This window comes from Anomalospiza imberbis, chromosome 10 (assembly GCF_031753505.1).
Source record: "Anomalospiza imberbis isolate Cuckoo-Finch-1a 21T00152 chromosome 10, ASM3175350v1, whole genome shotgun sequence".
Taxonomy (NCBI): domain Eukaryota; kingdom Metazoa; phylum Chordata; class Aves; order Passeriformes; family Viduidae; genus Anomalospiza; species Anomalospiza imberbis.
The window spans coordinates 14471485-14498868 of record NC_089690.1 but is presented as its reverse complement, the minus strand read 5'-3'; the positions used below and the strand labels follow the sequence as shown (position 1 = coordinate 14498868).

At 41.2% G+C, this 27384-nt stretch overlaps 1 protein-coding gene across 1 annotated transcript; it reads left to right on the top strand.

Annotated features, from left to right (window-relative positions):
- Positions 1–2018: 2018 nt before the first annotated feature.
- On the top strand, positions 2019–17901 carry DIPK2A (divergent protein kinase domain 2A). Its single transcript, XM_068200778.1, has 3 exons — positions 2019–2796; positions 14588–14891; positions 17361–17901. Exons 1-3 carry the CDS (start codon positions 2143–2145, stop codon positions 17690–17692), a joined length of 1290 nt encoding a protein of 429 aa, XP_068056879.1. The 5' UTR covers positions 2019–2142; the 3' UTR covers positions 17693–17901.
- Positions 17902–27384: the final 9483 nt, after the last annotated feature.

The following is a 27384-nucleotide window of genomic DNA, read 5'->3' as shown; positions in this document are numbered from 1 at the left end:
TTGCATTTTCCATTCATTCTCCTTTTTTTTTCGTTACCCAAAATTTGTAAATCTGTGAAACCAAGTTAAAGACACATTGAAAGGTAGACTCCACCTTCCCTTATCCCTCACAAACAATCCCCATGGTCTCCATTGAATGCCAGTGAAACCAGAAATAGCTACAGAACAAGTTTTCTGATCTGTTTAGAAACAGCAGAATTGTTTATGAATTTGCAGTGTCAAATGCTTTAAGAACACGACATTGTTGTTGAAAGAGTGTATTAAACTATTTAAATGATTCTTTGTACTTTAAAATGTTTTCATCTAGTAAAGATTAAAATATTCTGTTTGCGTTCAGAAGGATCAAGCTGTTTCCCTATAAATGAGCAAATGAGAAAGCTTGAGAAATAAGCAATGCAGAAAATAAATATTAATTCATTATATTTGTTTATATTTGGATTTGTTAAGAGATTTAATAACATACAAACTAGATATTGTTAGATGAAAAATCCCACTATCAACATGTAAAGACCAAACATGTTTAGCTAGTGAATTTGGAGTTTACATGCAGAAAAAAAATCAGTTCATCTTTCAGGATCAATTATGATTATTTGAAATATGCTGTCAAGCAGTGCATCCCCTAATGAAGACTTGAATTAAAGGAAATTATACATATTTATGTATATAGTTATTTTGTCAGAAACCCACTGGTTTGTAGACCAGAATTTGCTGATGGAATGTTTTGACTCTACCAGCAGCATTTAACGAGGTATATTGAAACAGATACGGTCAGTGACAAAATCTCAGTAAAAGAAATACTTTTGATTAGACATAGGAGTGTCAAAACACAGTACCTAGGGATATCAGTACACGCCAGGATGAAAAGACAAATGTATGTCCAATGCTCTAGATACTAAGCACCCAAATTTTTGTATAGTGCATATAAAATAACTGGAAATTTTGCAGTCTGCTACACTTCTTTCCGAACGACCATATCCCTGCTGCACTTTTGGGGCTGAAAACGGTAATAAAGTGAGTTACTTCTCATAGTATAGTCTTTTATTTGCGAGAGTGTCAAACGGGATTAAGACTTTCACCGCTTTTCTTAGTCTCTGTTACTCTGCAGTGTGTTAGTTTTATAGAACGGCTCTTAGCCTGAGGCAGTGCCGGCGACACCACTCGCAGGGACGCCGCGGAGGCAGCCTCACAGCACGGTGCATTCCTCAGCACGGGTCGGCACGGTTCTTCCCCCCGGCGTGGGGACAGGCTGAACCCATTTCCGAGGATCAGGTGTGGCGTTCCAACGATCAATCCACACGCACGAACTGCCCCCTGCCAGCTCTGGGGAAGACAGAAGGCGTCCCGCGGCACCAGCAAGCCGAGCGGGGACGCGGCGGGACCCGTGAGGGCGGCCGGCGCGCGCCCGCTGCGCCGCGAGGCTGCGGCGGACGCGAGGGGCGGGCAGGGACACGGGGGTTGGCGGACACCGCTGGAGCAGCACGGCCGTCCCGGGCCGGCCTCGGGCAGGGCGCCTTCCGCGGGCATCGGGAGAGCGCTGCTGCCCCGGGCGGCTCGGGGGCGGACACGGCGGACAGACACGGACACACACAGCCGCACGCAACATGGCGGCGGCCAGCGCCAGCCCCGCGCCCCCTCCCCCGGCAGCTCGCGAGTCCGGCGGGGTCGGGGGCTGAGGGGCGGGAAGGGCGCCGCGCCCCGCCCCCCGCGCGCGTGCCGGCCCCGCCCCCGGCGCCGGGATGGGGCGGGGAGGGGGCGGGGCCGCACGCGACCGCGCCGCGTCACGCGCAGCCAACCGCTGGCGGCCGGCGGCGCTCGCGCTAGGCCCGCCCTCGGGGGCGTGTCCAGCGGCGGGCGGGGGAGGAGCCCCCCGGGGCGGGGGGCGGGGGGCTCGGCGGCGGCGGGAGCGGCGGCGGCGGCGGCGGAGCCCGAGCCCCTCCCCGGGGGCGGGTCCGCCCGGGCCCGCGCGCTGCAGGCGCCGCCCCCCTCCCCTGCCCTCCCCCTCCCCGCCGGCCCCTCAGTAACTTGGCCGCCTTTTATCGGGCGGGCGGCGAGGCGGGGAGTTTATTGGAGCCGGAGCCGCGGCGCGGCCGGGGCGGGCAGCGAGCTCGGCGGAGGGCGGGGGGCCCGGCGCGGCCCGGGACGATGCTGCGGCTGGTGTCGCTGAAGTTGGGGCGGCTGTACCGCTACGTGAAGCTGGCGGTGCTGGGCAGCCTGGCGGCGGCGCTGGTGCTGAACACGCACTCGCTGCTGGCCTCGCTGCAGCGCAACGAGCTGTCGGAGCGGCGCTTTCTGCAGCTCAATAAGTGCCCGGCCTGCTGGGGCACCAGCTGGTGCCGCAAGTTCCTCAACGGGCAGCTGCGGCTGGAGAGCTGGGGCCGCCTGCGCCTGCTGGACTTCTTCAACGTGAAGAACGTGTACTTCGCGCGGTACGGGGAGCCCCGCGAGGGCTCCCGCCGCGTCGTGCTGAAGCGCCTGGGCTCGGCGCAGGAGCTCGCCGACATCGACACCAAGATCTGCCGCCGCGCCACCGGCAGGGGCCGCTGCGACCTGCTGCAGGCGCTGCCCGCCACCGAGTTCGCCAGCCTGAACGGCGACGTGCGGCTGCTCACCCCCGGCGCCGTGGAGGGCTGGTCCGACCTGGTGCACTGCCCCTCGCAGCGCCTGCTCGACCGCCTGGTGCGCCGCTACGCCGAGACCAAGGACTCGGGCAGCTTCCTGCTGCGCAACCTGAAGGACTCGGAGCGCATGCAGCTCCTCATCACCCTCGCCTTCAACCCCGAGCCGCTGGTGCTGCAGGTAAGCGCGGCCGGCAGTACCCGGGCGGGCCGGCGCTGCCCATCCCGGCGGGACCCTCTCCGGAATGGCCCTTCCTGCCCTCGCCGTGTCTGCGGACGGGGCCGAGGGCTCCCGGCAGCTGCCCCCAAACCCCGCCGGATCGCGGGGGCCGCGTCTGGCTCTGTGCCGTGACTGACTCCTGCAGAGGTGCCGGCAGGGCGGGCTGAGCAGAGGGTCCCCGGTCCCTGCCTCTGGGCAGGAGGCGTTTCTTTAGCTCACTCAGCCTCATCAGCTCTCCTCCTTCCTTCCTTTCTCCCTCAAAGACCGCGTCTGTGTTCCCGATTTGCCATCCTCCTCAGGGGTTTTTAACTCCATCCCCATCCCGCTGTGCCGTCGGGTACCGAGCGGCAGCCGCGGTCCCCCAGGAGCGTGCGGGTCAGTGCTGGAGGCTGATGCTCTCTGCTGACTTGTGCCTTTCGCACAGTTCGCTGTCAGCGAGTTCCGCAGTTCGCGTATTGCCGGGCAGCAGTGGGTGCCCGTGATTCATTTCTTAGGGTCTAGTTTAAGAGGGAGGGCGTAGAGACTGTGCTGCGATGCTGTTGTGCTTTCCGTGTCAGAAACTGACTCATGTGCTATGTCATGTTCTTTATGTGAACTAAATATAGTTAGTGCTGGTAGAAATTAGAGATAGGTATTTGTAGTCTGAAAATAGGCCGACAGATAAATGAACAGTGTTCTCTTTTCAGCGATTACATGTTCTGTAGCCTTTAATTAGGGGGACGGGTTATGTGCGCACACCTAAAATTTGTGCTTTAATATATTATGTACATTTTTAAGTGAAAAATGCTTAGAAAACTTCTATTCTGTGTCACCACTCAGTTGTTTCTATTCTATATCTGTTTAGATGGGGAGTTTTGCATTTTGGTTTTTAACATTATCACGGGAACTCCCAAGTGTGCCTTTAGCATTTCGGTTTGGAATCAGAACTGTTTTGTCTAACTACTGAACTGTCCTTGCCTTTATCCAATGTATGATTAAAATAATGTTTACAAATATGTTTTGAAAACATTAACTCATGATTACTGTTAACATCTGCTGTTTCTCTAATGAGAGGCCAAGAAATGCTCAAAAAGCAGTGCTGCAGGCTTTACCCTCCAGAAAGTTCGCCTACTGACTAATTTCTAGAAAATCAATTTATGGACTTAATTACAATTATGTTTTTTTGGTAGTATGCCCTTTGCCCTTCAGTCTCTCCATGTACAGCTCTTTAGTTTTTTCAAAGTGTGTTTCCAGTTTGCTTCTCAGCAGACTTGGGGTACAGTAAGTTTCCCATTTTACTGTGAAGTTCCTCCTGAGCACAGTGAGTAAGGAAATTCCACTTAAGTAAGAAAATCGAACCTGCTTCGCTCTGCTGAGTATATTTGGAAATTCTTTGAGAAGTGATTTGCTTTGGCTGCATTTCATACAACCTACTTTTTTGGTTGTTGGAACCAACAGTGGTTCCAACATACTGAATGTAGACCTTGATGGCCAGAGAACAGCTGTGTTTTCTCATAATTCTTAGAGGCAAAGGGTATGGCACACTTGTGGCATTTACTCTAATGGGCTGGATCATAAATGGTGGGAAGGGTTGATTAGGAGCCTTGATTCCTCTCAGCTTCTTGATGAACTGTAGATGAGTCCTGAGACTGTCAAGCAAATGTGTTGAAGAGAAGAAAATCTTGAGTGGACTTGAGCACTCTGCTCGACATTTATCTTAACAAGGGTGCAGCTGAGAGTAGAGCAGGTCAAATTCGTGGGCAGTGATGCAGCCTTCAGCAGTTCAGAGAGAAGTAAAGCAAGTCTGTTGCCTTTTAACAGATCAAAAATGTTTCACAGAGTCCTGTCAATTTTGATATTTTGGTGTATCTTGGACAATATTTCTGGGGAGGTTCAGGCCAGCTTTGTGTGCTTAAGCACTCCTAGTGGTTTCTTCAGAAGACTGTTAATTTTTGGTATTGGGTACTTGAGCTTTGAAGACCTTCCCTCAATTAGGAATGAAATATGTAAAGTACATGAGTCTGTATGATCTCTTCCCATTCCATAGTACTCCAGATTTAGTCTCCATCTGAGAAACAGACAAGGAATGGGTAATTCTGTCTTCTGCAGCTCTTGCAACAGCAATGTGCTAGACACTCTTGAGAAGTGGTTACTTTCTAGAATTGATAATTGACTACTGTGAAGGTTGTTTGTGTTTGTACATAACATTTGTAAAACATTTTATTGTGTAGTTTGTGCAGTATTGATGAAGGCAAGTAGTAAATGAAACTTGTAGGCTTGTTTTAAAAATCAGCTGCTTCCAAGAAAAAAAACCTGCATGATGTTATATGAAGAATCAGATTTTAATTTAAAATAAAGCAATCAATAAATTGCTTTAAATCAATAAATCAATGCATTTAACTCATGCTCTCTGTCACCAGGAGGGCACAAGGGAAAATACTACTTGTTTTTGCCTCAGGCCTCTCATGAAACACCACAGTGACTGAGCACTGTTACTCATAGCAGTGAAGATGATGTCTAAACTCTTGGTGTACAGTGCATGCAAGTTCTGTGTTGCTTAATTGTGTTACAGACAAATGTAAATAGGCAATTTAATAGAAATTCAAAGCTTGGTCTTCGATTTATAATAGAAAATTCACTGTAGTTGTCTACAAGAGCCAGCAATTTGTGGATTGTGAGTCTTTTTGTCAGAGACTGGGATTTTAGCTTGAAGCTTGTGAGGAGTATGGATTATTCCTGAAGTGGTGTTGCTTATGAACTGCATCATCACAAGTGATTTACAGTTTTTGCTGTGGAAATTTTCCAGGTGGGGCTTTAACCCATAGCATGATGTTACTGTTCAGGGATTTGTATCAAAAGTATAACACTGCACAGTTTAGTACACAATACATGTTGTAATCCAAACTCGCTATTTGTATTTTTTTATAACTCTCTTGTTAACTTTCTTTGTTCACACTTATTTATTGTGTAGGTGTACTCAGGGAAGAACTCAGCCCCTTTTGCCATTTTTATTTGTTAAGCAAATGGAATGACAGCTGCAGTATTCTTCAAGTACACTTTAGATATTTTTTTGGGTATTAAAATACTAATTTTTCTTCTGTAGAATCTTGCTAAACTGCTCACTAATTAAATCCTCTCACAATTTTCATCTGAATTCACATTTGAACCAAAGAGCTTATATGCTAAAGATTTAATTTCTGATAGGTTTGGGGTTTTTTCATCTCCTCTCCTAATCATTGTTTTCTGCAATATTTTTAGTAAAATAAGGTCAGATTTGTAATCAAAATGCTACGTCTAAACCAGTATTTCATATAGGCTTGAACAGCTTATTTGTACAAAAGCAACAACCTAACTTGCTGCTTGTTTCGACTTATTCAATGATAAACAGAATGTTTTATATGGGAATTGCCTGGAATGTAGGATCTACGCATGGTATCCTATTTCAAACTGAATATGGTGATGGTGTGCATCAAACATTTGCAAAGATAGGTTGGCTGAAGTTGCCTCAGGAAGAAACAGAAAAATTGAAAAAATTATGTGGATTAGAGACTGAGTGCAGTGTGACTGTTCACTCTTTGCAGAAATCATAGAACCATTGTGAATGTAAGCAGATTTATCCTTGTCCTGTGACTTTCTATAGACCACCCAGTTTCTAGTTTGTCTTGCAACATAGATGTAGTGGAGAAAGTTTTTGAAATATTTTCAACGGCAATGTCTGTTTAAATAGTGGATGTTATTCACCTTTATCAAGTAACTTGGTTAATTTTTATCTTCACTTGCGAGTTGGAACAGAAACTTACTGTGAATAGAACTGAAAGGTGGGATGCCTTATTTTTTATAGAGCTCCTGCACTGGTCACTGTCAGCCTCCAGATTTCCTCTTTGGAGCGCTGTGGCAGTGTCCTGGCAGTGTGGATGACAGCTCCTGAGCTGCTGCTGTGGTGCCACTGTAGCTGTGCTGTGAGCCCTGGTGTGCAGCCACGCCGTGTCTGACATGTTCTGCCAGTGGCAAAGTGTTACCTTCTCTACTTAAACACGAAAAAACAGCAATGCCCCAATGTTGTATTGTGTTATTTGACAACACCCCAAATCCTTGTTCTCGGAGTTGGGGGAAGTACAATGTGGCTCAAGACTGCTGAAATAAAAAATTGTTTCTTGATAAGAAAGCTGTTTTTCAGTAAGGTAGTTGTATTTTTCCTAAGATCTTACACTTAACCCGAAAAGGCAGTTTACATCTGTACTGGCAAAACTGAAATACAGGATTTATAAATTGTTTTGGCAAAAGTGCACCTAGAGCTGGTCTTGTAACCCTCAGTCTTGCCTTTGTGTTGGCTGTGCTGTGTCACAGTATTGCCAGGTGCCATATGGAAATGTCAGTTGTGTTTGCTTTGTTTTCAGTGGTGTGGTTTAACCCCAGCTGGGAACTCAGACCCACGCAGCTCCCTCCCTTCACACTGGGATGGGGGAGAATTGGGAGAGTAGAAGTGAGAAAACTTGTGGGTTGAGACCAAGGCAGTTTACTAAGGAGAGCAAAGCCAAACAAGGGATTCATTCAGCAATTCCCAAGGGCAGGCAGGTGCTCAGCCATTGCATGGCTCCATCACAGGGAATGGTGACTTGGGAAGACAAATGCTGTCACTCTGGATGTGTGTCCCCCCTCCTTTCGTCTCCTTCCCCCAGCCTCACATGCTGATCAGGATGCCATATGGAAAGGAATGTCCCTTGGATCAGCTGGGGTCAGCTGTCCTGGCTGTGTCCCCTCCCAGCTTCTTGTGCACCCCTATTCCCCTAGCTGCTGGGGTGTGGAGCAGAAAAGGCCTTGGCTCTGTGTAATCACTGCTCAGCAATAACTGAAACATCCCTGAGTTACCAATGCCATTTCCAGCACAAATCCAAAACACAGACCCATACCAGCTACTGTGGAAAAAAATAGACTGGCACACTATGTAAACTTGGAATTTGCACATATACTTTGCAATTAAAATAAAATGCTTGCATGTAATGAAGATTTTTTCAAACTACAGAAGGTATCTGTCAGTTACATCCAGAGTGCATTAATGCAACGTTGTCTCGAGCTGTAGCTTTTAACAACCTGTTTAAATGAACATTCTTCAGAGAATGATGGTGAACATTTGTGTCTTGTATGTAAATTACAAGTCTCAAGGACTTTTATTTCTCTAAGAGAAATGCCAGTCTCTATGTGCCAAATAACAGTATTTCTGCATTTTTAATAGCCTGTGTAAATCATTGCCCCTCCCTCAGATATGGTTTTAGCTTTCTAAATGCTTAAGCTTAATGACTTTATTTTTCTCACAACTTCTGATCATTCTGATACCTTGTGGGGAAAAAGCAAAACAAAACAAACCCAACAGCTGTATCTCTATTCCTGGTATAATTACTCTGCATGAACAGTCTGTGCCACATAACCTAAACTTCCTCTGGTTTCTCTACATGTCATTGTTGGGCTTTCTGTTTGGTTTGGTTATGGGAAGAGCAATAGTTGACATCTGGTAAACATATATTAAAACTTTAACTGATCAATTTGAAACAATTTCTTACACAGAATTCATTCAAAGTAGCAATTTAGCCAAATGTTCCACAGAATCTTTTTGCTGATCTATACATAAGTAAATGGGCATATTCCTCTTTTCTATTTTTTTGTACACTCTCTTCTAATCATAAGTTATTTTCTGTAGTTCTATTATAAATACATTGGTAGAACGTAGAATGGCAAGTCGTTTTTAATACTTGATACCCTTTAAAATGTCTTCATTACTGAATTTGGTGTTTCTGTTCCATAATTCTGATACCATAAACCAAGCAGTGGATTTAAGGTGGTATCTGCACTACCCGACATGTCCTTGGCTGGACTTGTGTTATTTAAGTCCTGGCTCATACAGATACTAGGATTTTAATAGACTGAATTTCCATTGTGAAGCTTTCTAAAAGGGACGAAAAATTGGTTCTTTGTTGAATTAAAATTGAGTGGCCTCATGTTACAAGAATATTCCACTAATGTGGTTGTATTGAAAACGGAAGAATCATTTTTTGCAGTGACATATGACTGTACATATTAGACCAGAACTGGCTTGTACTTGTCATGTTAACTGTCATACTTAATTATGTTCCCTAAGTTATCAAAACTATTTTCATCTTTCTTTCATAGTGAAAGTTCCCTAGAGTGGAAACATGTAGGGTGAATTGAAAGGGATATTTTAAAATAGTCTAGACATTTTTGAAGTTATTGTGGGGTGTGTATTATGATGAATGGCTGTCTGAATTTAAAGGCTGCTAGGAAGTCACAATACAGACTTAAATAGAAATCCTCTTGAGAAATTATCACTCTTCCAGTTTTCAGTAGCAGAAAAAAGTTTGTTACCCTACATTAGAAACCTTGCAATATCGATGTTGTTCAGGTATGTCAGATGTATAGGGGGAGTAGTGTTTAACTTCCCTGAATTAAGTAATTGAGGCTTTGTTTTAGACTCCAATTTTGCAAAGTAACTTTAAAAATAAGGCCATCTCTGCTAGGACTCCTTTATAGTGACATATTGCAGGCTCATTACTGATGAGAAGTAAATACGCAGTGATTATTTGCATCTGTTGCAAATTTAATCTGAAAAAAACTTTTATGAACTACAAACCCAATTTGAACAGGTGACAACCATAAATGATATTAAATTTGATTTACTATGGCTCTCGAGTTTATTCATTGTTCATTAATTTATTTGTAAAAGAGGCATATCTCTGCTGACGTTTTGAATACATTTACAGCTGAAGTGTTCATCTTACCAGCTGAGTATTTAGAGTTTGGTTCTTTCTTGTCCTATAGTGTGTCAAGCCTGGTGTGAACCTCTTGTTGGCATGAATTGTATCTAGTAACTGGTTGAAATATAGTCAAACTTGAACAAAAGTCAAATAAATTAAAAAAAACCCCATGGTTTCAGTGGGTACACCAGTATCTGGAGTACTTGGTGAAATCCACTGTTGATGCTGTGTGCATAGGCTATATGTGTTTAACTTCTGTGGGAGTTCTAAATAAATGTCAAATGCTGTGGCATATAGTTGGAATTACTTGGTTTTCATTGTACTCACTACCATTCAGAAAAACATTTGAATCCATATCTTCCAGAATGCAAATCAGTTCCTGACAAAAAGAGGCATCTGTGCTTTGTAACTCCTTTGATCCAAAAAACATAATGGTAAAATCTGCTCTCCAGCTCCTCATGGTTCCAGAGCTTGGCTTATTTGCCTTGGTGATTAATACAAGTGCTACCTTTGTTTACACTGTAGAATCAGCAGTACTCTGAGACAGAACTCATTTTCCTTTTGAGGAAGAGCATGTTACTTGAGTTCTCCTTGCCCTGCCTGTTGGTGCCTGCAGTTCAGCAGGATGATTCAGTGAAGGTGTCATTTTTCAGTGAGGGGGTCATTTTGCCATGAAGTTCCTCAAGGTCCTTTGGAAACATGTCCCCGCTCTGTTTGTGTTTGTTTTTAAAATTTCTTCACATATAAGATGCAGCTCTTTGTTTGGGCAGGTTTTGTCCGAGGTGTTTTTTCTGTGCTGGAACTCACTTTATGCAAACACTGGAGGTGACAAATGGAGCATCTTCTGGAATAGTTTTGAAAATGAAAAGCATGGTTTTTAGCAACAGAAATGTCATTTTTTACTTGAAATAGTTTTGATTTTTGGTCTTGATTATGAGGATGAATTACATGCTTCATTATGATAAACTAATATTCTTTTAAGTATTTAATTCAAAGGGGATTTGTGTTACTGCAGAATACAATAGGCCTTACCACCTTCAAGCTGGTGAATCTTCACTGCCTGATCTAATTCACAGCTCTGAACAAAAAGCACTGGCACATTTCTGTATGATCTCAGGTTTAGACAGATGGCAGTGAGGAAGACAAATGCACTGATAGTGTGTTTTGTGCTTCAATAAAGTGATAAATTTGCTCTGTTAATTCTTAATATTTATTCTGAGACTACAGTGTATATTTTAAAGGTATAAATGTAGTATTATTGTTTCAGGAACAGCATGAGCATTGTCCCTTTGACTGGGTTTGTTTAGGTTTCTAAGCCTTTCTTGGAGAGATAGCTTGGAGCTACACTAATTAGAGCAAGCAAAATATGTTTTGGGGGTGTGTCACTGGGAATGGAGGTAGCACAAGTTTTTGGCATCTTTACTGTTTTCCATCTTTCTGTTAGAAGATATACATTTTTCTCTGAATACAGAAAGATAACAGTGTTAATGAGGGGAATCTTACTAAGCTATCTCTTTTTAGATTTTCATATGCATTACTTTATTTTAAAACACATAAAGTTTAATTGTCTATGGTTTCTCTGGCATTTGTATGTATGTTCAGAGATAAAATGTGAGTGCATCTGAATCAGATTCTTTTGTCAAACAGCTGGTTTTGGTTTTGAACAAGAGCTTAGATTTTAATTTGATTGTCAAATGCAGGTTTTTAAGTCTGAAAATAGCACATTCAAGTACAAAATTATCTAATTAAATATGCAGACTACTAAAGTAAAACATAAAATAAAGTTATGTATTATTCCCCAGAAATCAGATTTTTGATAGTGATGTAAGAAGCTTTTTGTTTCTGAATGCAACTTGTTCATGGAATACATGTTCATTAGTCATATAAATTTGTTTTCATTTCTTACTGGCTTTCAAAATTTTAATATGTGAACCAAAAAATCCTTGTCAAGTTAGCTGCAGTTTCCTCTTAGAAAACAGCTTTCAAAATAGAATAGTACAAAAAGTTACAAACTGCTGCTTGTAAATACAAGAGATCTGCACTTCAATTAATATTCTTGTCAAATTCACCAAGTGAATATAAAAACTACTGAATGAGGCACTTGTACATATTTTTATCCCCTTCTTCCGCTACTGACTTGGGTAATGAAGTGTAGATGTGGCTGTTACATGCCAGTTGGAAGGGAGCCAGAGCAGAGATGTTGTTTGTACATGTGCAGACCTTGGCAGGATTCCCCGCTCTCCTGTTGTCAAAAGATGTTTTTATTGCCACAGCGTTATAAATATATCTGTTACAGCATGGCATGCAGATATTCCACTGGTAACATGAAGGTGTGCACTTCTGAATAGACCCAACTGCTCCTAGAATTTCTTGTCTGCAATGAAGTTCAGTGTACACAGTGCAGGAAGCATTATAGTTGTGTTTGGGAGATCAGTGACTAACTCTGTACTTCAAAAATCAGTTTAATCCATTACATAAATCCCTGCTGCTGCTGGAAAGGAAAAGTCCTCTTAGCTCCTTCCCTCTTCTGCACCCAGCTGTGGAGGCCTTCTCTTTTCCTCTCAGCAGTGCATCCTAGCACGAGGTGGTGATGTGGTATGGGTCAGGCTCTGATCCCAGGGTGCACCAGCCTGGCAAATACAAGCCTTGCTTTCCTAATGATGTGCAGGGGATTGACATGAGTGTGCTTGGTGGGTTGGGAGGGATGGAACCTTTGCTTCCAGTGGTAGCACATTCCTTGCCAGGTTCAACTGTTTTTGGTAGAACTTTTGTTTGAAAAGGGAGGCAAAGTCATAAACAGGGCAAGATTGGAACACAGAAAAGGAGAACTGTGGAAAAGGAGTGGGGTGGTCCAAAGTAATATTTAAATTAAAATATTCAGGCATCATTGAATTGAGTGCTGATCAAATGCAGCAATATGAAAATGTCATGCACAGTTGGTGAAATTAGTTAAGCTTGTGTTTATCATGAAATGTAATCAGATAACTTTTCCCCAATTTAGAGACATTTATATGATGTAGATTAAACAGATAATTTCATTTGATGGACAACAGCTATTTGCTTCTTGTTTTGGTTCAGAACTGAATACAGTCACGATAAATGCACATGAAATACCTCTTTGGTGACATTTACTGATGGCACAGCCAGGTTTCTGTTATATAGTAGAATAAGTAAGGAAGACTGAATTAGCACATACTTCATTTGTTGGAAGGTTATTTTGTTAATCACAAAACAAATGAAAAAAATCCTCAAGCCCTCTTAACTGTGGAATGTGACACTTGACTTGACCTGAGCTGCAAGCTCTTTGGCTGTACTTCTACCTTCATTAATTGCCCTGAATCCTGCAGGTAAATAAGCCTGCAGGATGGATAATGTCTTCCCTATTGCATGGCAGATGTAGTAACTGAGAGAGATTTAATTCTGCTGAGTTACATGCAGAAAATATGGTACTGCTCTCAAACCTGTCAAATTAGTTCGTATCATCCTCAGGATTTATCACAACCTGTTTTGCTTATATGAGAAGAACATGTGATAAAAATAGAGTTGAAATTCAGACATACGGACATGTCAAAAACTTTGAACCTATTCTGTTATCAATATGGTTCTGATGTCCTTTTGCCCAGCCAAGAAAGGTGGTTCTTTGTGGTGGTAAACATGGTTACTTACCCAGAAATTGTCTTCTAAGGTTTGCCACCTTAGAGAGTAGCTTCATGGCTTTTGCCACAGAAATAGCAAACATTGTCAATTATGTTTACTAGTTATGATTTTTGTTTCTTCAGGTGCACTACGTAGACAAAGTTGGTTATGTGAGGCACCTCTTCTCTGCATGGTCTTGTAGTTCAGACCTGTTCTGTGGTGTGTTTCCTTCTAGCCTCTTTCCCCAGGTGACAGTAAATGTTTTCTGCTATTGTGGATTCCAGAAAGTACAAGGCTTTCATTTATCCTGAAACCCACCATGCTGGTCACGCCAGCTGTGGCAAAACCTTTGCTATGTCATTTCTGCAGAATGGCTCATGAGTGGTATCTGGTGACACCATTGCAAGGCAGAACACGAGGCAGGAGCATGGGCACCTGGTGCTATCTCCTCTATTAGGAGTGTGCACACTCCTCCTCTATTAAAAGTGGTGTACATCCCAGTACTAGAGTGCTAACTTCTCTAAATTTGGTGTTTCTTGAATCAGTGCTTTTGTGGTTTCTTCCTGTTGCATTCCTGTTCAGCATTCCTCTGTAGTTTGGAGCGTACCTTTTAAGTGGTTGTCTATTCATACTGAAGTCCTAGGGCACGTTCAGCACAACTGAATTAGGAAAACCATGCTGGTGTGTTGTGGCTTTTTTTGTAATTCCTGGTAGTGTCATTTCTATTCAGTGTCTTATGTTAACTTCCAAGAAAGGTACTATTGGAGACAGATTGTACTGTTGATAAAAATGTTATGTGGCTGTGTGTAATAAGCACACAGTATATATGTAGCAGTTAATCAAGAGATAGACTGTTAAGGTATACTAGAAAATTAAGGAACCTCAAAGGAATCCCATCAACTGGGAAAATGAAAGGTGTGGTGGTGGAGAGAAGGAGGTGCCACTTTATAGAGATTTTTTTTTCTTTAGGTTGTTAAAAGAACTGGTTTTAATTAAAAGATCAAATGCAAAAATATTTTGATGGGAAATATACTTGCATTACTACAACAGATGTGTAATAAAACACCAAGTAAAAAAGATGGTTGAAATTGTGTGTGCAAATATATGTGAATGTGTGTGTATGGATGGAAAGCTAGATATGGGTTATGTATTGTTTCAGGTCATCCAACTTTTTCCTGGCATTAGTCCAGCAAGGCCTCTTGGTCACAGAAATACATTTTGTATTGTTTTTCCTTTCCCCTCAAATCTTAGAAATACATGACTTATTGTGTTGATGATTATTTGCAGCTTTCTCTTTTAAGTTTTATTGAAAAGCCTTTTAAAATCTAAGTGGTTTTGTATTAATTAAACATTTTTTTTAATGTATACAGAGTTTTCCATCTGACGAGGGTTGGCCATTTGCAAAGTACTTGGGAGCATGTGGGAGAATGGTGGCTGTCAACTACGTGGGAGAAGAGCTGTGGAGTTACTTCAATGCACCATGGGAGAAACGAGTGGATCTGGCCTGGCAATTAATGGAAATAGCTGAGCAGCTGACAAATAATGACTTTGAATTTGCACTCTACCTCCTCGATGTCAGCTTCGACAACTTTGCAGTGGGACCAAGAGATGGGAAAGTTATCATTGTAGATGCAGAAAACGTTCTGGTAGCAGACAAAAGGTTGATCAGACAGAGTAAGTGTCTTCTTTCACTATCCTCACCCCATGTGTCACTTCTTTCTGCACAATATTTGAAGTATGCGTGGTTGCTAAATACATATTTTGTTTGCTTTACAAGTAGACTGCTAATTAACAAATGAATTAGCTTTCTTCTGCAATTAGACTACTAATTGGCTTGACCAATTTGTCAATTTCATGAACTGTTGAGCATACCTGGACGCTTTTGAGTACTGTAAACGTGCATAAAGGAAGAGGTGGGGGTGGGAGGAGAGGGTGTTGGCACTGGGTGTGGATGGACAGATAGACAGAAAAGCAGCCTGGCTGTCTTGTTCACCTCAGCTAAGAAAGAAGAGGTTTTTCTGTCTTTTCCAAGCACCTGTGTCACAATGGAAGTCTTGGAATTCTACTTTCTGTGAATGATGAACAGCATTAGTGCCTGCTTTACCTCAGTCCCATAGCCTGACTTTGCTTCCTGTTGGTTCTCTGTAATAGTGGAACCGAAGGAATGGGTAATTCTAGTGCTGTTTCCAAATTAATTTTCTTTCTGTCACCTGTAAAAGCTCAAAGCAGTGGCATCACATAGGTTTGTATTCTTTTTGAGCTTATAAGGAAAACTTACAGACCTAAGGACTGGAGACATGGAACATGAAACTCTGGATTCTGCAGAAGTTCATGGCAACAGGCCAAGTGATTCCAGTTTGCTTTGGGTGAATGGATTATTTTAAGCTTTACAAATAGGCTTCATATGTTGTGCTGTGGAATTAACTTTTAGACTGGCTTTTTCTATCCACACACTTTTCTACAAGGAAGTGTATTTTGGGGTTGTTTGGTTGGGGTTTTTTTATTAGATTTATTATATGTTCTCAAGCAGCTTAAATTAAAACTGTGTGAGCCTACCAAGGAAACCTTTTAATATATTGAATACCTTTACTGTAGAACCCTTTCCTTTCTCTTCCATTCCTTTCTCTCCCTCTTAAAGTAATATTACTGAAGGCTTTCATTTTTGGAGCCTGTCTGAATTGCTCAGGCAGAAAGATGTCCAGATGAGCTCTGAAAATGCTGATATGTACGTGGAATAGGAGCGAGTAGCTCCTTGCAGAACCTGAATGCTGCAAGTGTCACATCTGTTGTCCCAGTCAGGGTTTTGGTGTGATTTATGATCTAACAATCAAGAACACAGAAAACAAAAGAGGGCATGAGAAAATTCTTCGTAGAAACCTGTGTCGTGCTTGACGTTTAATACTGGTTTTGTGGATCTTCGGGAAGGTTCCATGAGACAGTCTCTGTCCAGATTGATCAATATGCCTGTTCAGATATTTCAATATGTACCTTCTGTCCAGTTGCACTGTACAATAATACCTAATTGTGCTCTGTTTGGGATGTCATATTTGAGTTTGCTGAAGCCCTTTTTTCCCATTCTCCTTTGCTAGCTTTTTTCCACATTGACTTTGCTGTTAATTCTGCAGATCTTACATCATATTTTTATAGTTTCAGCTGTCATCCTTCAATACTCTTTCTTTTCCTAAACTGACTCTCAGTGTGCTGTGAAGGAGAAGACCAATAGTCAGCTCAGAGACTGCCAAGCACAGATTAATTTTTCTTTGTATCTCACACTGCTAAGAGACATCTGCAGAACTTTGGGACTCCATGATAAGGACCTCTTCTCAAAGCTGGCAGTAGTCTGGAGACATAAGATGAAAGTTTTCTAACAAAAAGTAGTAAGAACTCAGGAGAGCTCACACTTAATAACCCTTTAAGTATTATTACTACATGAGGTATTTTACGTAAATCAGGTTTTAAGTTAAAGCTATAACAAGGAGAAGGGTTTGTATGTATACATAAATGCAATTTGCCTTGTTGAATTTTACTTTTTTCAAAGATTATAAGTAATATATCTGCTTTTTTATATTTTCTGGTTACTGCTGTGTCGAAAGTAAGATAGAAGATAAAGTTTCAAAAGTTTATAGCAATTACTTTGCAATGTTGTTTTAGTCTTTGGTAGACCACTTGCTAGCAGTAGTTTCCAGGGCAACTGGAGAATCCAAATCTATGTTGCTAAAATAAATCATGTTGCTTGTTTGCTTTTCTCTCAGCTTTGGCTCTAGATTGTTCTCTTGTACTTACTCATGTTACATTTTTTCCTCTGGGTATGTGTGAAGGCAGATTTCATGTGTTTACTGTTCTGCTTTTTTTCCTGCCCTCTCTTTGCTATCTATTTTACCCTCTTTATTTCTTTCTCCCCTTCCCTTTCCCCTTCCCTCTTTCCTTATTTTTTGTTTTGTCAGGACCATTTCAGCAGAAGGATGTATCAGACTGTCAGATGTAGTCTTAGGCTCCAGCATTTTTGAGTTTATCTAAACAAAATTGGTTTTTAGTTTAAATATTACCAGTTTGCTGTGTATTGAGCTTCTGATTGTATTCAGACACACATATGCTCTTTGCTCCCCTCTCTCACTTGTTTTACCGTCTCCTTGCACTTCACAGATAAACCTGAGAACTGGGACGTGTGGTACGAAAGCAAGTTTGATGACTGTGATAAAGAAGCTTGTCTGTCCTTCTCTAAAGAGATTCTTTGTGCTCGTGTCACTGTGGACCACAACTATTATGCCATTTGTCAGAACCTTTTGTCCAGACATGCCACGTGGCGGGGCACCTCGGGGGGGCTCCTGCACGACCCCCCAGCTGAGATTGCCAAAGAGGGGCGCCTGGAGGCCCTGCTGGATGAGTGTGCCAACCCAAAGAAGAGATACGGCCGATTCCAAGCTGCCAAGGAACTCCGGGAATACCTTGCACAACTCAGTAACAACGTGAGGTAGTCCACAGTGAAATTCTTTTGCAACACTGGCTAAAACACTATTGCAAAGACACGTAGAAAACAGAAGTTTTGGACTCCTCTGTTAAAAAGAGAGAATAAAAAACCCTAGTTTATCAGTTTTCTAAATACTGTAAAAATAGAATTTTATGGTGTTATAATGTTCCTTTGCAAACAAACAAGGTACTGACTGACTTAAAACTTGAGCTACTATTGACTGTCCTCCCTAACTGGTTAATAGGGAGTAGGTCACAAAAGACTGTGATAGCTTAATTGACAGCTTGTGTGTCAAAGGGTACTTTACCTAAAACTGCATTAGTGTCACAGGTTTGTGAAACTGATGTTCTTACTTGGAAAGTCAAGTTAGACTGGTGGCCTGTTTTAAAGGCCTTTCTCATGACATCATTGTCTCATTTTTGTGTTTGTTTAAACACCTTGAAGTGGCATTTACATCCAGGTAAACCTAGCTGTCTGCATTGTTTCAAACTGAGCAGGCTTTCATGTTAATGCTGTGCAGAACATTCCTACTGTGAGTGCAGGATTCCTGAGTTTACTGTCTGATTTTAGAGGGTTTTACACTGTATTTTACTATGCTTAGACATTATGGTTTGTTTTTTAAGATCATCATAAGCCCAAATCTCACTTGAACTAACATTCATTTAATGTCTTCTGTGGTTCTGCCATTGGAAATATCACTTAATGTAACTATTGTACAAAACTAACCCTTCATGCCGATATATACACATGGCTGTTTAACAGGAAATCATGGTATGAGTAAACTCTTATTTTTAACAGAGATAATTTGAAAATTGGAAAGACACTACAATAAAAAGATCTGTGTTAATTTAAATTGGGTAGAAGATTGACTAAAAATAAAAAAAAAACACTAATCTGGTGTAGTTTAAATATAAGCCAAAGAAAATGGTTTTGTTTACTAGTTTTTGAACATACAGTAAATAAAGAATGCTGTACTGTAGTGAAACTAATAATTTTCAAAATTTGGATTTTGATGGTTCTTGGTTACTTTCTGATGAACTTCTGAAACTGTGTACTTATGCTAGAGAAAACCATAATTTGAATAACATCAAGCAAGTTAGCGGTTTGTTTTACATTCTTCCGAAGAGTGTTGAATGGAATTTTCTGAATATTCACGTTTTAGTTTACCAGTAAGCTGTACTCACTCTAGGTACCTTTTCTTGAACTAAGTTTGACTATTCCCAGTACAATAGAAATTGACTTGTTGAGGTTTGTGTAAATATGGAGTTGTTCTCATAAATCACAGTTTTTATGGAAGCCTCAGTTACTGCTACAAGAACTCACTTGAAAGCTTGCTTCTCAATTTTTGGTTTTGCTTTTTGATTTTACAACTACTATGCTTAATTTCCCTGAAATTTTGTTCATTCAAAGATGCTCTTAGGAAATGTGTGCATACTGGTAACAGTAATGAATGAGACTAATATTTCTTAAATGTGTGTATAAAACACTATTTTGTACAAGCTAAACTTAATTCTGAGCTAGGTAACGTGTGCTACTTCCAAGAGCAGAGCTGCTCTGCCTCCTGTACTGCATCGGAGCCTGATGGAAATTGTTCTGGTGAGGAAAATGGCAAACTCACTGACTTGCCCTCCTTTCTCAGAGCTCAGAATGGAGCCACACAAAGATGCAGAGTGCTCTTTGATTTCTTAGGTCACTGTATTTTGAGGACACGGTTTAATGGTGAACATGGTGGTGGTGTTGGGTTGCTGGTTGGACTTGATGATCTGAAAGGTCTTTTCCAACTTTAAAGATTCTATGATTAATGATATTTTAGAATTGGAAATTCTCACTCCTATGTCATCATTGCCTCTGTAGTCTTAATTTGTTCCCAGTCCCCTGTCTTGTTTTCTGATGTTAGAATGCCCAGTGCAGCTTTTAATTTTAATTTCTCCCCTCATTTGAAGTTTTATGTGCTTGTTCTGGCACAAGCTATTGGAAAATGTTCATGTTACTTTTCTTAGTAAAATCCACTTATTTGAAGGAAACAGACTAACCCTCAGACTAGGTACTACTGATGCCTTAAGTTTTAGCTTTCATGTTTTCCAGATTCTGTACTGCATTAGTATATAACTCTGAACTTCATATAAAGTGTTAGCAAGTTCTCTTCACAGCTTAGTAAGACAAAACAATCCTTTTCCAGCCCGAGAGCCACGGACACCATTGCAGCTTCAGGCCCAAAAAGTGTAAACAACAGGGAGTTGAGGAGAGCAATCTGTGAGGATGGGACTTCATAACCTGAAGCTGTAACTGGACAATTAACCCCAATATGGAAATGGACCAAAACTAAGTGTGAAAACTCTTGGCCTGGTGTCCATGTTGGGTGGAGCCACTTGAACTGCCCAAGGTGTATCCTTTAAAGGCCTTTTAATAAATCCCTACTTCATTCCTTTAGTGCTGTCTAGCCTCTGTTCTAGGTAGCCTCTCAAGGCATCACTACCACCCTGCCATAAAATCCTTGACTTACCACTGCAGTTGATTTTTAAACATCTGCCACATTTCCCAAAGAGAGAGTGGACTGTGATTGTTAAAGTTGTAAAAGAAACAAACACTGCCAGTTTTGGTTACTACTTGAGACAGTTCTATAACTGTCAGAATGTTCTCTTAGATTTGTTTGGGGTTTAATCCCTCCAGAAACAAGTTACTAAAGCCACTTATAAAAGGAACTTGGAAGTTAAAGGAAAATAAACCCCAAAACCCCCCACTACAACAAAAACACTACAGGGAAAACATTGTGGAGAGCAATAAATCTTGTTCCATTTGCACCTGTCAGATATTTATTGTACAATAACAATTTATATTTTTAGTCATTGCCCATTATTATTGATGAACATGGTAAAATATTTTTGAATGAGATGTTTGGGGTTTGTATGTGCATTAAAATTGTCCTTTTGTACTGTAAGTTACTGTTTGTTTGGAATACTTTATCAAAACTGTCTCCCTGTGCCTTTATATTGCAAGAAAGTTGTTTCTGCAACTTCTAATGATATTAATAAAGAATACTTTAAGAACCTCATCTCAGCTATTCATTTTTGGATCAGTAAGTCTTTCAGGATTGTCGTAGTCTAGGATGCATTAAAATATACATAGAACATAGTTTTGGTAGTGCACCATCATCAGAAGTGACAGATAGGAACCTTTTTCCCATCCTCCTTTCTAGTTTGATCCAAAGGAAGAACGGTCTGTCAGGACCCTTGGTGTCACCGTCCTTGCAGGCAGAGCCTTTGGTGGCCTGGCTGGTTCTGTCCCTGCCCTGAGGAGCCTTGGCTGGATGCAGAAGGGCCCTGTGGCTCTGGGGGTCTGCAGAGGGACAGGTGATGGCCGGGACAGGGCAGGGGCTGTTTTGGCAGCAGATGAGTCTGGTTGTCCTGCTGAAAGTGAGGGGAAGTACCTGTTTAGTGTGGCTGGAAATCAAGGCAAATTTTAGGGGCATTAGTGATGGACATTGCATGTTCAGGTCAGCAGGAAAGTTCTGACTTTAAAAGGAAAACTATCTAAGGCTGGTTTTTATACTCCAGTGTTCTGAGAACAGCACAGTGAAAGCAGAATATGCTTCAAAGCAAAACAGGCTGTTTGATAAACAGCTTCTGTTCAGGGAGGAAGAGCTTTTTTGGGTGGGGGGGTATTAGCCAAACAATATAATACACACCTTTCTACTCCAAACATGATGCTTATGCATAAGTTTGACTTTTACTATGAATTCTGTCTTCTGGGATTAATGGAGGCTTGGTGCATCTGTTTAGTGCCATCTTGGTATAACAACACATTCCCAAATAGATACCCTAAGTAATTATAAAGGAATGTGATTTTCAAAATGTTTCAAATGTTTCATTTTTATTTTGTGGGGATTTTTCCTCCAAATGTAGTTCTGAAACTCTTCAAAACAGTTAAACAGGCGATTTCATTGCTGCTAACCATGAATGCAATTTAATTTTCACTTTAAAGTTCTCAGCTTCTTTGGTTTTCAGGCTGGGATAGGAATGTCTGGTTTTCTGTAAAATGTACCAATTGTCAGTGTGCCGCTATTTCACCTAGACCCCAGTAGATCTGTTTTCCTTACAAGAAAACACTTTCCTTGTTTTGTGGGGATTTTTGCTAATTTCACTTATTTAAAAAAGTTGCTTAGTGTTTGAAATTAGTTTTCATTTTCTCTGTGAGAAGAAGGGCCTACCCCCCATCAGGAGAGGGCGGGGAAAAATAGGACCAGAATTCTGAGGAAAAAAAAATTGGGGGAATATTGCTGGGGAATTGAATGAAGGGAAACTTGCTGACTTCAGTGCCTCACAGTAAAAAATTAGAATACCAAAAATGGGTCTAATTATTCCACTTCTTGCAGAATATTGGGAGCAGTTCTAACTTTATTTAAATACACTCGTTTGAGAAACTGTATGTGGAGATGGTTGGGCTTAGCACACTCATGCTTGCTTTCCTAAGGGTTAATTTAGAGCTCTGGCAAGAAACAAATTTAACAACTTCAAAGAGTTGCTGTCTTTATGGACAGGCAGCAGCTTGGAGGGAGGAGTGGAATTGGTACAGTGAGCACACACTGAAATTACAGGAATATGGCAAAACACACTCTGTGTTTTAGTCTTGGAATTCACATCCTACTTTTTATCCAGTTCTAATATGAATCAATGTACTTGAAAAAAAGTCTCAATTTACTTAATATTTTATAAAACCAAAATATGTAAACACCTGGCAGCTCTTGATGTCTTTTAGAGGAAGGTAAGACTTGAAAAAGGTTAAGAAAACACATTCCTTTCTCAGACCACCGTCTTATATTTGACTTAGATGTTCTTGGTTGTGCTTATTTTTTTTTGTTGGTGATGTTTTGTTTAAAAACTTCCTAGTTTACAAAGGAGGAGAACTTGACAGGGAAGATAATAGCTATCCCTTCAGCTGTTTGCCTCCTGTCCTTCTCAGCTGTACATACTTTTGCAGTTCTCCCCAGTGTCTCTCATAGATACTGTCTGCAGTCCATTACAATATTTGCCTAATTATTTTTCTAATTACTTTTTTTCCCCCAAAGGTATTATACAAAACTTCATATTAGGGTTATGTTAACATCTTCCTAGAAGAGCTGGTATTTTGTCTCTGCCAAATAGTAAAATTGGGTATACATATGATATTAAATTTTGTTTGTCTTTGATCTTTATATAACCTGTTTATTTTCAGCATAATTTAGCACTATTATAGTATAAATAGACCGAATTAGCTTTCTGCTAACACTGTCTTTTTTTTTTTTTTCCTAAATAGTTAATTGGCAATTGAACTATAGAAGTATTGTGGTCACCTGATTCCCTGTTCCTTTCAGGAAGGTGGGGTTTGGGTAAAAAGAAGCTGGTGAAGTGTGATGGTGTTCACTGTTGGAAATGTGAAAGCACTATGGAAGAGTTACCTGGCACATACTTGCTATGATGTGTGCCTGGCCCAGGGCCACATATGTTACCAGAAATGGTTCTTTTCAGAATTTTGTAGAAATTCTTTGCTTGTGGACACAGTTGTCTGAATGTATGAAGGCGTGTCATGTCATGACTGCATTACCCAGGGGCTTGACCAGCAAGTGCAGTAGGAAGGAGACAAAAGCTGAGGAGCTCTCTGTGCCTCTGTCCCCTGGCTCTGCCCTCTGCTCCTTGGGGCTGTGGTTGCCCTATGGATCCCTTCAGTGCAGGGCTCAGCAGACTGAGCAAGAGCCTCTGCATCCTCAGGGTGTGCATGCCTGAGATCTGCCTCCCCTTCAGCTGGGACTTGTCTCCTCCACTCAATGTCTTCAGTGTGTTTATGCTCAATTAGCAGCTCCAATTTGTATTTGTTAGGGCTTGGAAGACACTGGGTGTGCACGTGGGTAAGAGCTGGTGGCAAGGAACCTGCTTCATGTGCATCAACACTGCAACCAAACCAGCACCAGGGAGCAGGAGTGGGATTGAGACATTCATTTCAAATCTGCTTTACTCCTCCTGAACAGGGTTAATGTAAACCCAGACTGAGAGCTGAATGTTTTCTTCACTAGGCAGAAGGAGGACCCTGCATTTTGACTGAGCTTCCTTACAGTTAAGTTTGTATATTATTTATCTATTAGTTTTTGCTAATGTCATATTCAAATTGTATCTGTATATACAAATGTACATATCAATGTACACATATGTATGTATTTAGCATAATTTGCTATCGCAGAATTCAGATTGGATTTCAGGCTCACAACTAATGATGCTTTAATCAACTGCTTTACTTGTGGAAAGTCTGATAACCTAATTTCCCTGCCTTCTTGTCTTTTTCTATGTGACTTTGTTCACCAGATCTGGTGTCTTAAGGACCTAAAAACTGATCTGTAACCAGGTACCATTTGAAACAAACTAAGGATCTTCCTGTTCTTATTTTAAGATATTTTCAAGTTTAAATTTTTGATTTGCAATGTGATAACTGATTACGTGGTGCTGTTGTATTTACATTTTGTATTTTCATTTACTGAAAAGGAACTGTGGTTTCTGATTGTTTTGGTAGTTACAAAGGTATTTTGATTTGGAATACTTCTCTACAGACTTGCAGATGTTTTTTAGAACTGTAAGAGAAAGCTTGCAGCTCTAGCTTTTAGATGTCCAGCATTCCTCAGCTGAGTCCATCGCAGGAAATCTGAAATGCTCCCACAAGGAGCATCTCCTGTGATTCACTAGGTGTAGAATTAAGGCAGACTCTTTCTTTTGATGCCTGGATTTTTGAGACATGAGAAACTGTAACCCATCTCTCTTGAGGCAAAAGTATTTTGAAAAGGAGAAGATATATTTTTATAGGTGATTTTGTTTTTTCAGTATTCGATACTTCTCTGGAGTTCAACTGATTACATTTTGTGAGATGAATCTAATTTTACTGCCTTTATAATGTTAAAATCTGCAAAAGTCACTTTTTAGCAATTAGTGCCTTTTAAATAGAATTTTTAAAATTTACTGTGATGTATTTCCACAAATAAGCAATAATTACAAACATTTTTGTGAAGTGTAACCAAATTTTTTATATTATGATTTCTATGTGCTTTTTTCTCTATGTGGGCTAGCAGTTTATTCTGTACACTGAACGTTGGCTGCCCCACATCACTAAAATTGATGTGTAGTAAGGACACACTTGCAGTTACACATGGAGTAGTCTATGTTTCTGGCCCATAGCACTGCTCTTCTGTGGCAGATGACCAGAATGTCCCTATTCTACAAACAAATAAGCAATGTGCTGCATTGTTTGGGCCCCAGTACACGAGCCACAGTCTGAGGTGTGTTGGTGTGAACTGAAAGGAGCTGGTGAAGTTAGAGAAAGTGGATTAATGAACAATAAACCAAAGCAATGGGTTTGAAGTTAAACTCTCACTTCACATGCACTGCAGGCAGAGTGAACCACGTTTAAATAACCCTCACATTGGAAAGTCATCCAGAGAGGAGCTTTTGTTCCCATGAGATACACATGGTAATTTGCATGTGGTATACAATGGTATCAGCATATGAATTGCAGGAAAAGCAGGTATTGGGGGGTCAGGATCTGTTTTTAAGATTTATTTGTGCTTATTATTTAGCAAAAACAAAAGAAATATAATTAGAAGACCATGAACAAGGATAGGAGTTTTTTTCTTCCAAAGCAGAAACAATGAAGGGAGGATGTCTGCTGAAGTAGCACCTCAGTCCAGGCAGCTGTCACATCTGCAGAAGGAAATCTGTTCAGCAGCCCATGATCATCCTGTGTTCCATGTATATGTTGATTTTTTGTTCTATTGATTTCATTTTGGTAGCTGTTTTCTGCTCTGCATTCAAGAGCCAAAATAAATTTGACTTCTGCTTTTCCTTACCTAGTGACTAAGGAGCCTCAGGCCAAGCACTGGTGGGTGCTGGTGGTGGCTCTTGGAGCAGCATCCTGCAGGAAGGGCCAGGGGCTTCACCTCCACAGCCCTCCAGACTGCAAAGGCCTTGGGGGAAATGGTTTCCTAGTTCAGGCTGGTGAGAAGTGGTAGCTTGCCAAAGGAAGCTTTGGGGCAGCTTATCAGTGCACCTTGTCAGGTACCACTTAAAAAAAAAAAAAAACAGTGTTTAACTGTGGGATAGCAAAAATGTGTCCTGAAAATTCTTTTGCAATTCCTGTAGCTGGACTGAGCCCAGTTTCCAGGGAACTTTTTCTCCACCGATGTCTATTGGGGATGTAATTCACAGTGGCTGAAAGGTATGGTCAGATGGTTCCCTTAAAGGCAGACCACTTAAGAGTATGCAGACCATATGTTTGTAATTCAAATATCTGTGTTATTTAATGCTATATTTATTGAAGCCTATTCTTCTCTATGTTTTTTCAAGGCCTCTAGATTCTTGCTAGTTGTCCTACTAACAGACAGCTAAGTAGCCCTTGATGTCTGCAGCAAACCACAGGGGAAAACAAGAACAACAGCTCACCAATGCCTTTTGTAATTTGGATAGATGTCCGAGGTGTCAGAAGTGCTTTGAAGTAAATTGGTCTCTTAAGAAAAGTACTTCATGCATTCAGGGGCTTCAAAGCCAAGCAATGTTTCTAAAATTTATTTATTTTATATGTTGAGTACAGTTTTGGGGTCAAAATGTTCACAGATCCCCTTTATATTCATCCTGGTTGTACATCTGCAGGTATTTTCCCGGTGTGTTTGGGGATGTTTTAATACTTACAGATCACATTTCAAAGCTGAATGGAATCTGGTAGCATTTACCCTACTTGCTGAATATGCTAAAATCCAGTAATATTTAACTGCTTTGATAGTGTAAATGCTAGATCATGACCTCTTAACTGCCAGCTTGATTTCCTAGTGAAAAAAAGAATAAAAAAACATGTGCATTAACTGCTCCTTAAACTGTACAAAAGGCTGTGGTAAACCTCTCACTTCTATCTGCTGTGCATAATGTCTCTATGCTACTCGGTACAGTACTGTGTGATAGAGAGTATTATCATTGCAGTTAACCCATGTACAACAGTAAGATTTCTGTAAAAAAGGGATTTTGGTGCAACCTTGGTTTTCAGTGGAACAAAACAGTGCCTGGAGAAATTAAAAAGAAAAAAAGATAAAGAAAAAAGAATCTGCTCAAGTTGAGTACTGATGTGGTCGTGGATGGATCAGCAAGTGGTGTAGGAGGGGAGAGCAAACAAACCTGGTGAGCTCTGGAAGCTGCTGCTGTGGTTCCCTGGCTGAACTCTTGTGTTGTCCTGGCCACAGGCATCCTGGCTGTGGGGAACGAGGGAATCTCACCACAACTCAGCAAGGAAAGGGTGAGCTCCCAGCAGTGAAGGACACAAAAGAAATCACTGCAGTTGTTGTACAACGTGGAGATTTTAAGCAGACTGTTCTAGGCCAAGTCTTTCCCCAAGGGAACTCTCGGGAGTTGCTGAAGCTGTGGAAGGGCTTCAACAATCCTTTGAGGTGAAAAGCAATCCTTTTGGGTGAGCCAAGTGCCACACTCGGGGCTTTAAAGTGTGGCTCAGCTGTGAAAATCTCTCACAGAGGACTGAATGTTCAAGGTTTGTGCTACAACATTTATATACTTTATTTTTGAAGAATGAAGCAGGAAGTGTTTCCAAACCTGGTAGGATAGGGATAATAATCTCCCAGCTGGTTTCCTATGCACATTCTGGGTTTCACAGAAAGAAAATACAGGTGTGTGGGCTCAGAGCAGT

Excerpts from the sequence above, each read along its gene's own strand:
- DIPK2A (XM_068200778.1), top strand. The coding sequence starts at position 2,143 with ATGCTGCGGCTGGTGTCGCTGAAGTTGGGGCGGCTGTACCGCTACGTG. Across the intron at positions 2,797-14,587 it reads CCGAGCCGCTGGTGCTGCAG|AGTTTTCCATCTGACGAGGG; the intron begins GTAAGCGCGGCC and ends TAATGTATACAG. Across the intron at positions 14,892-17,360 it reads CAAAAGGTTGATCAGACAGA|ATAAACCTGAGAACTGGGAC; the intron begins GTAAGTGTCTTC and ends TGCACTTCACAG.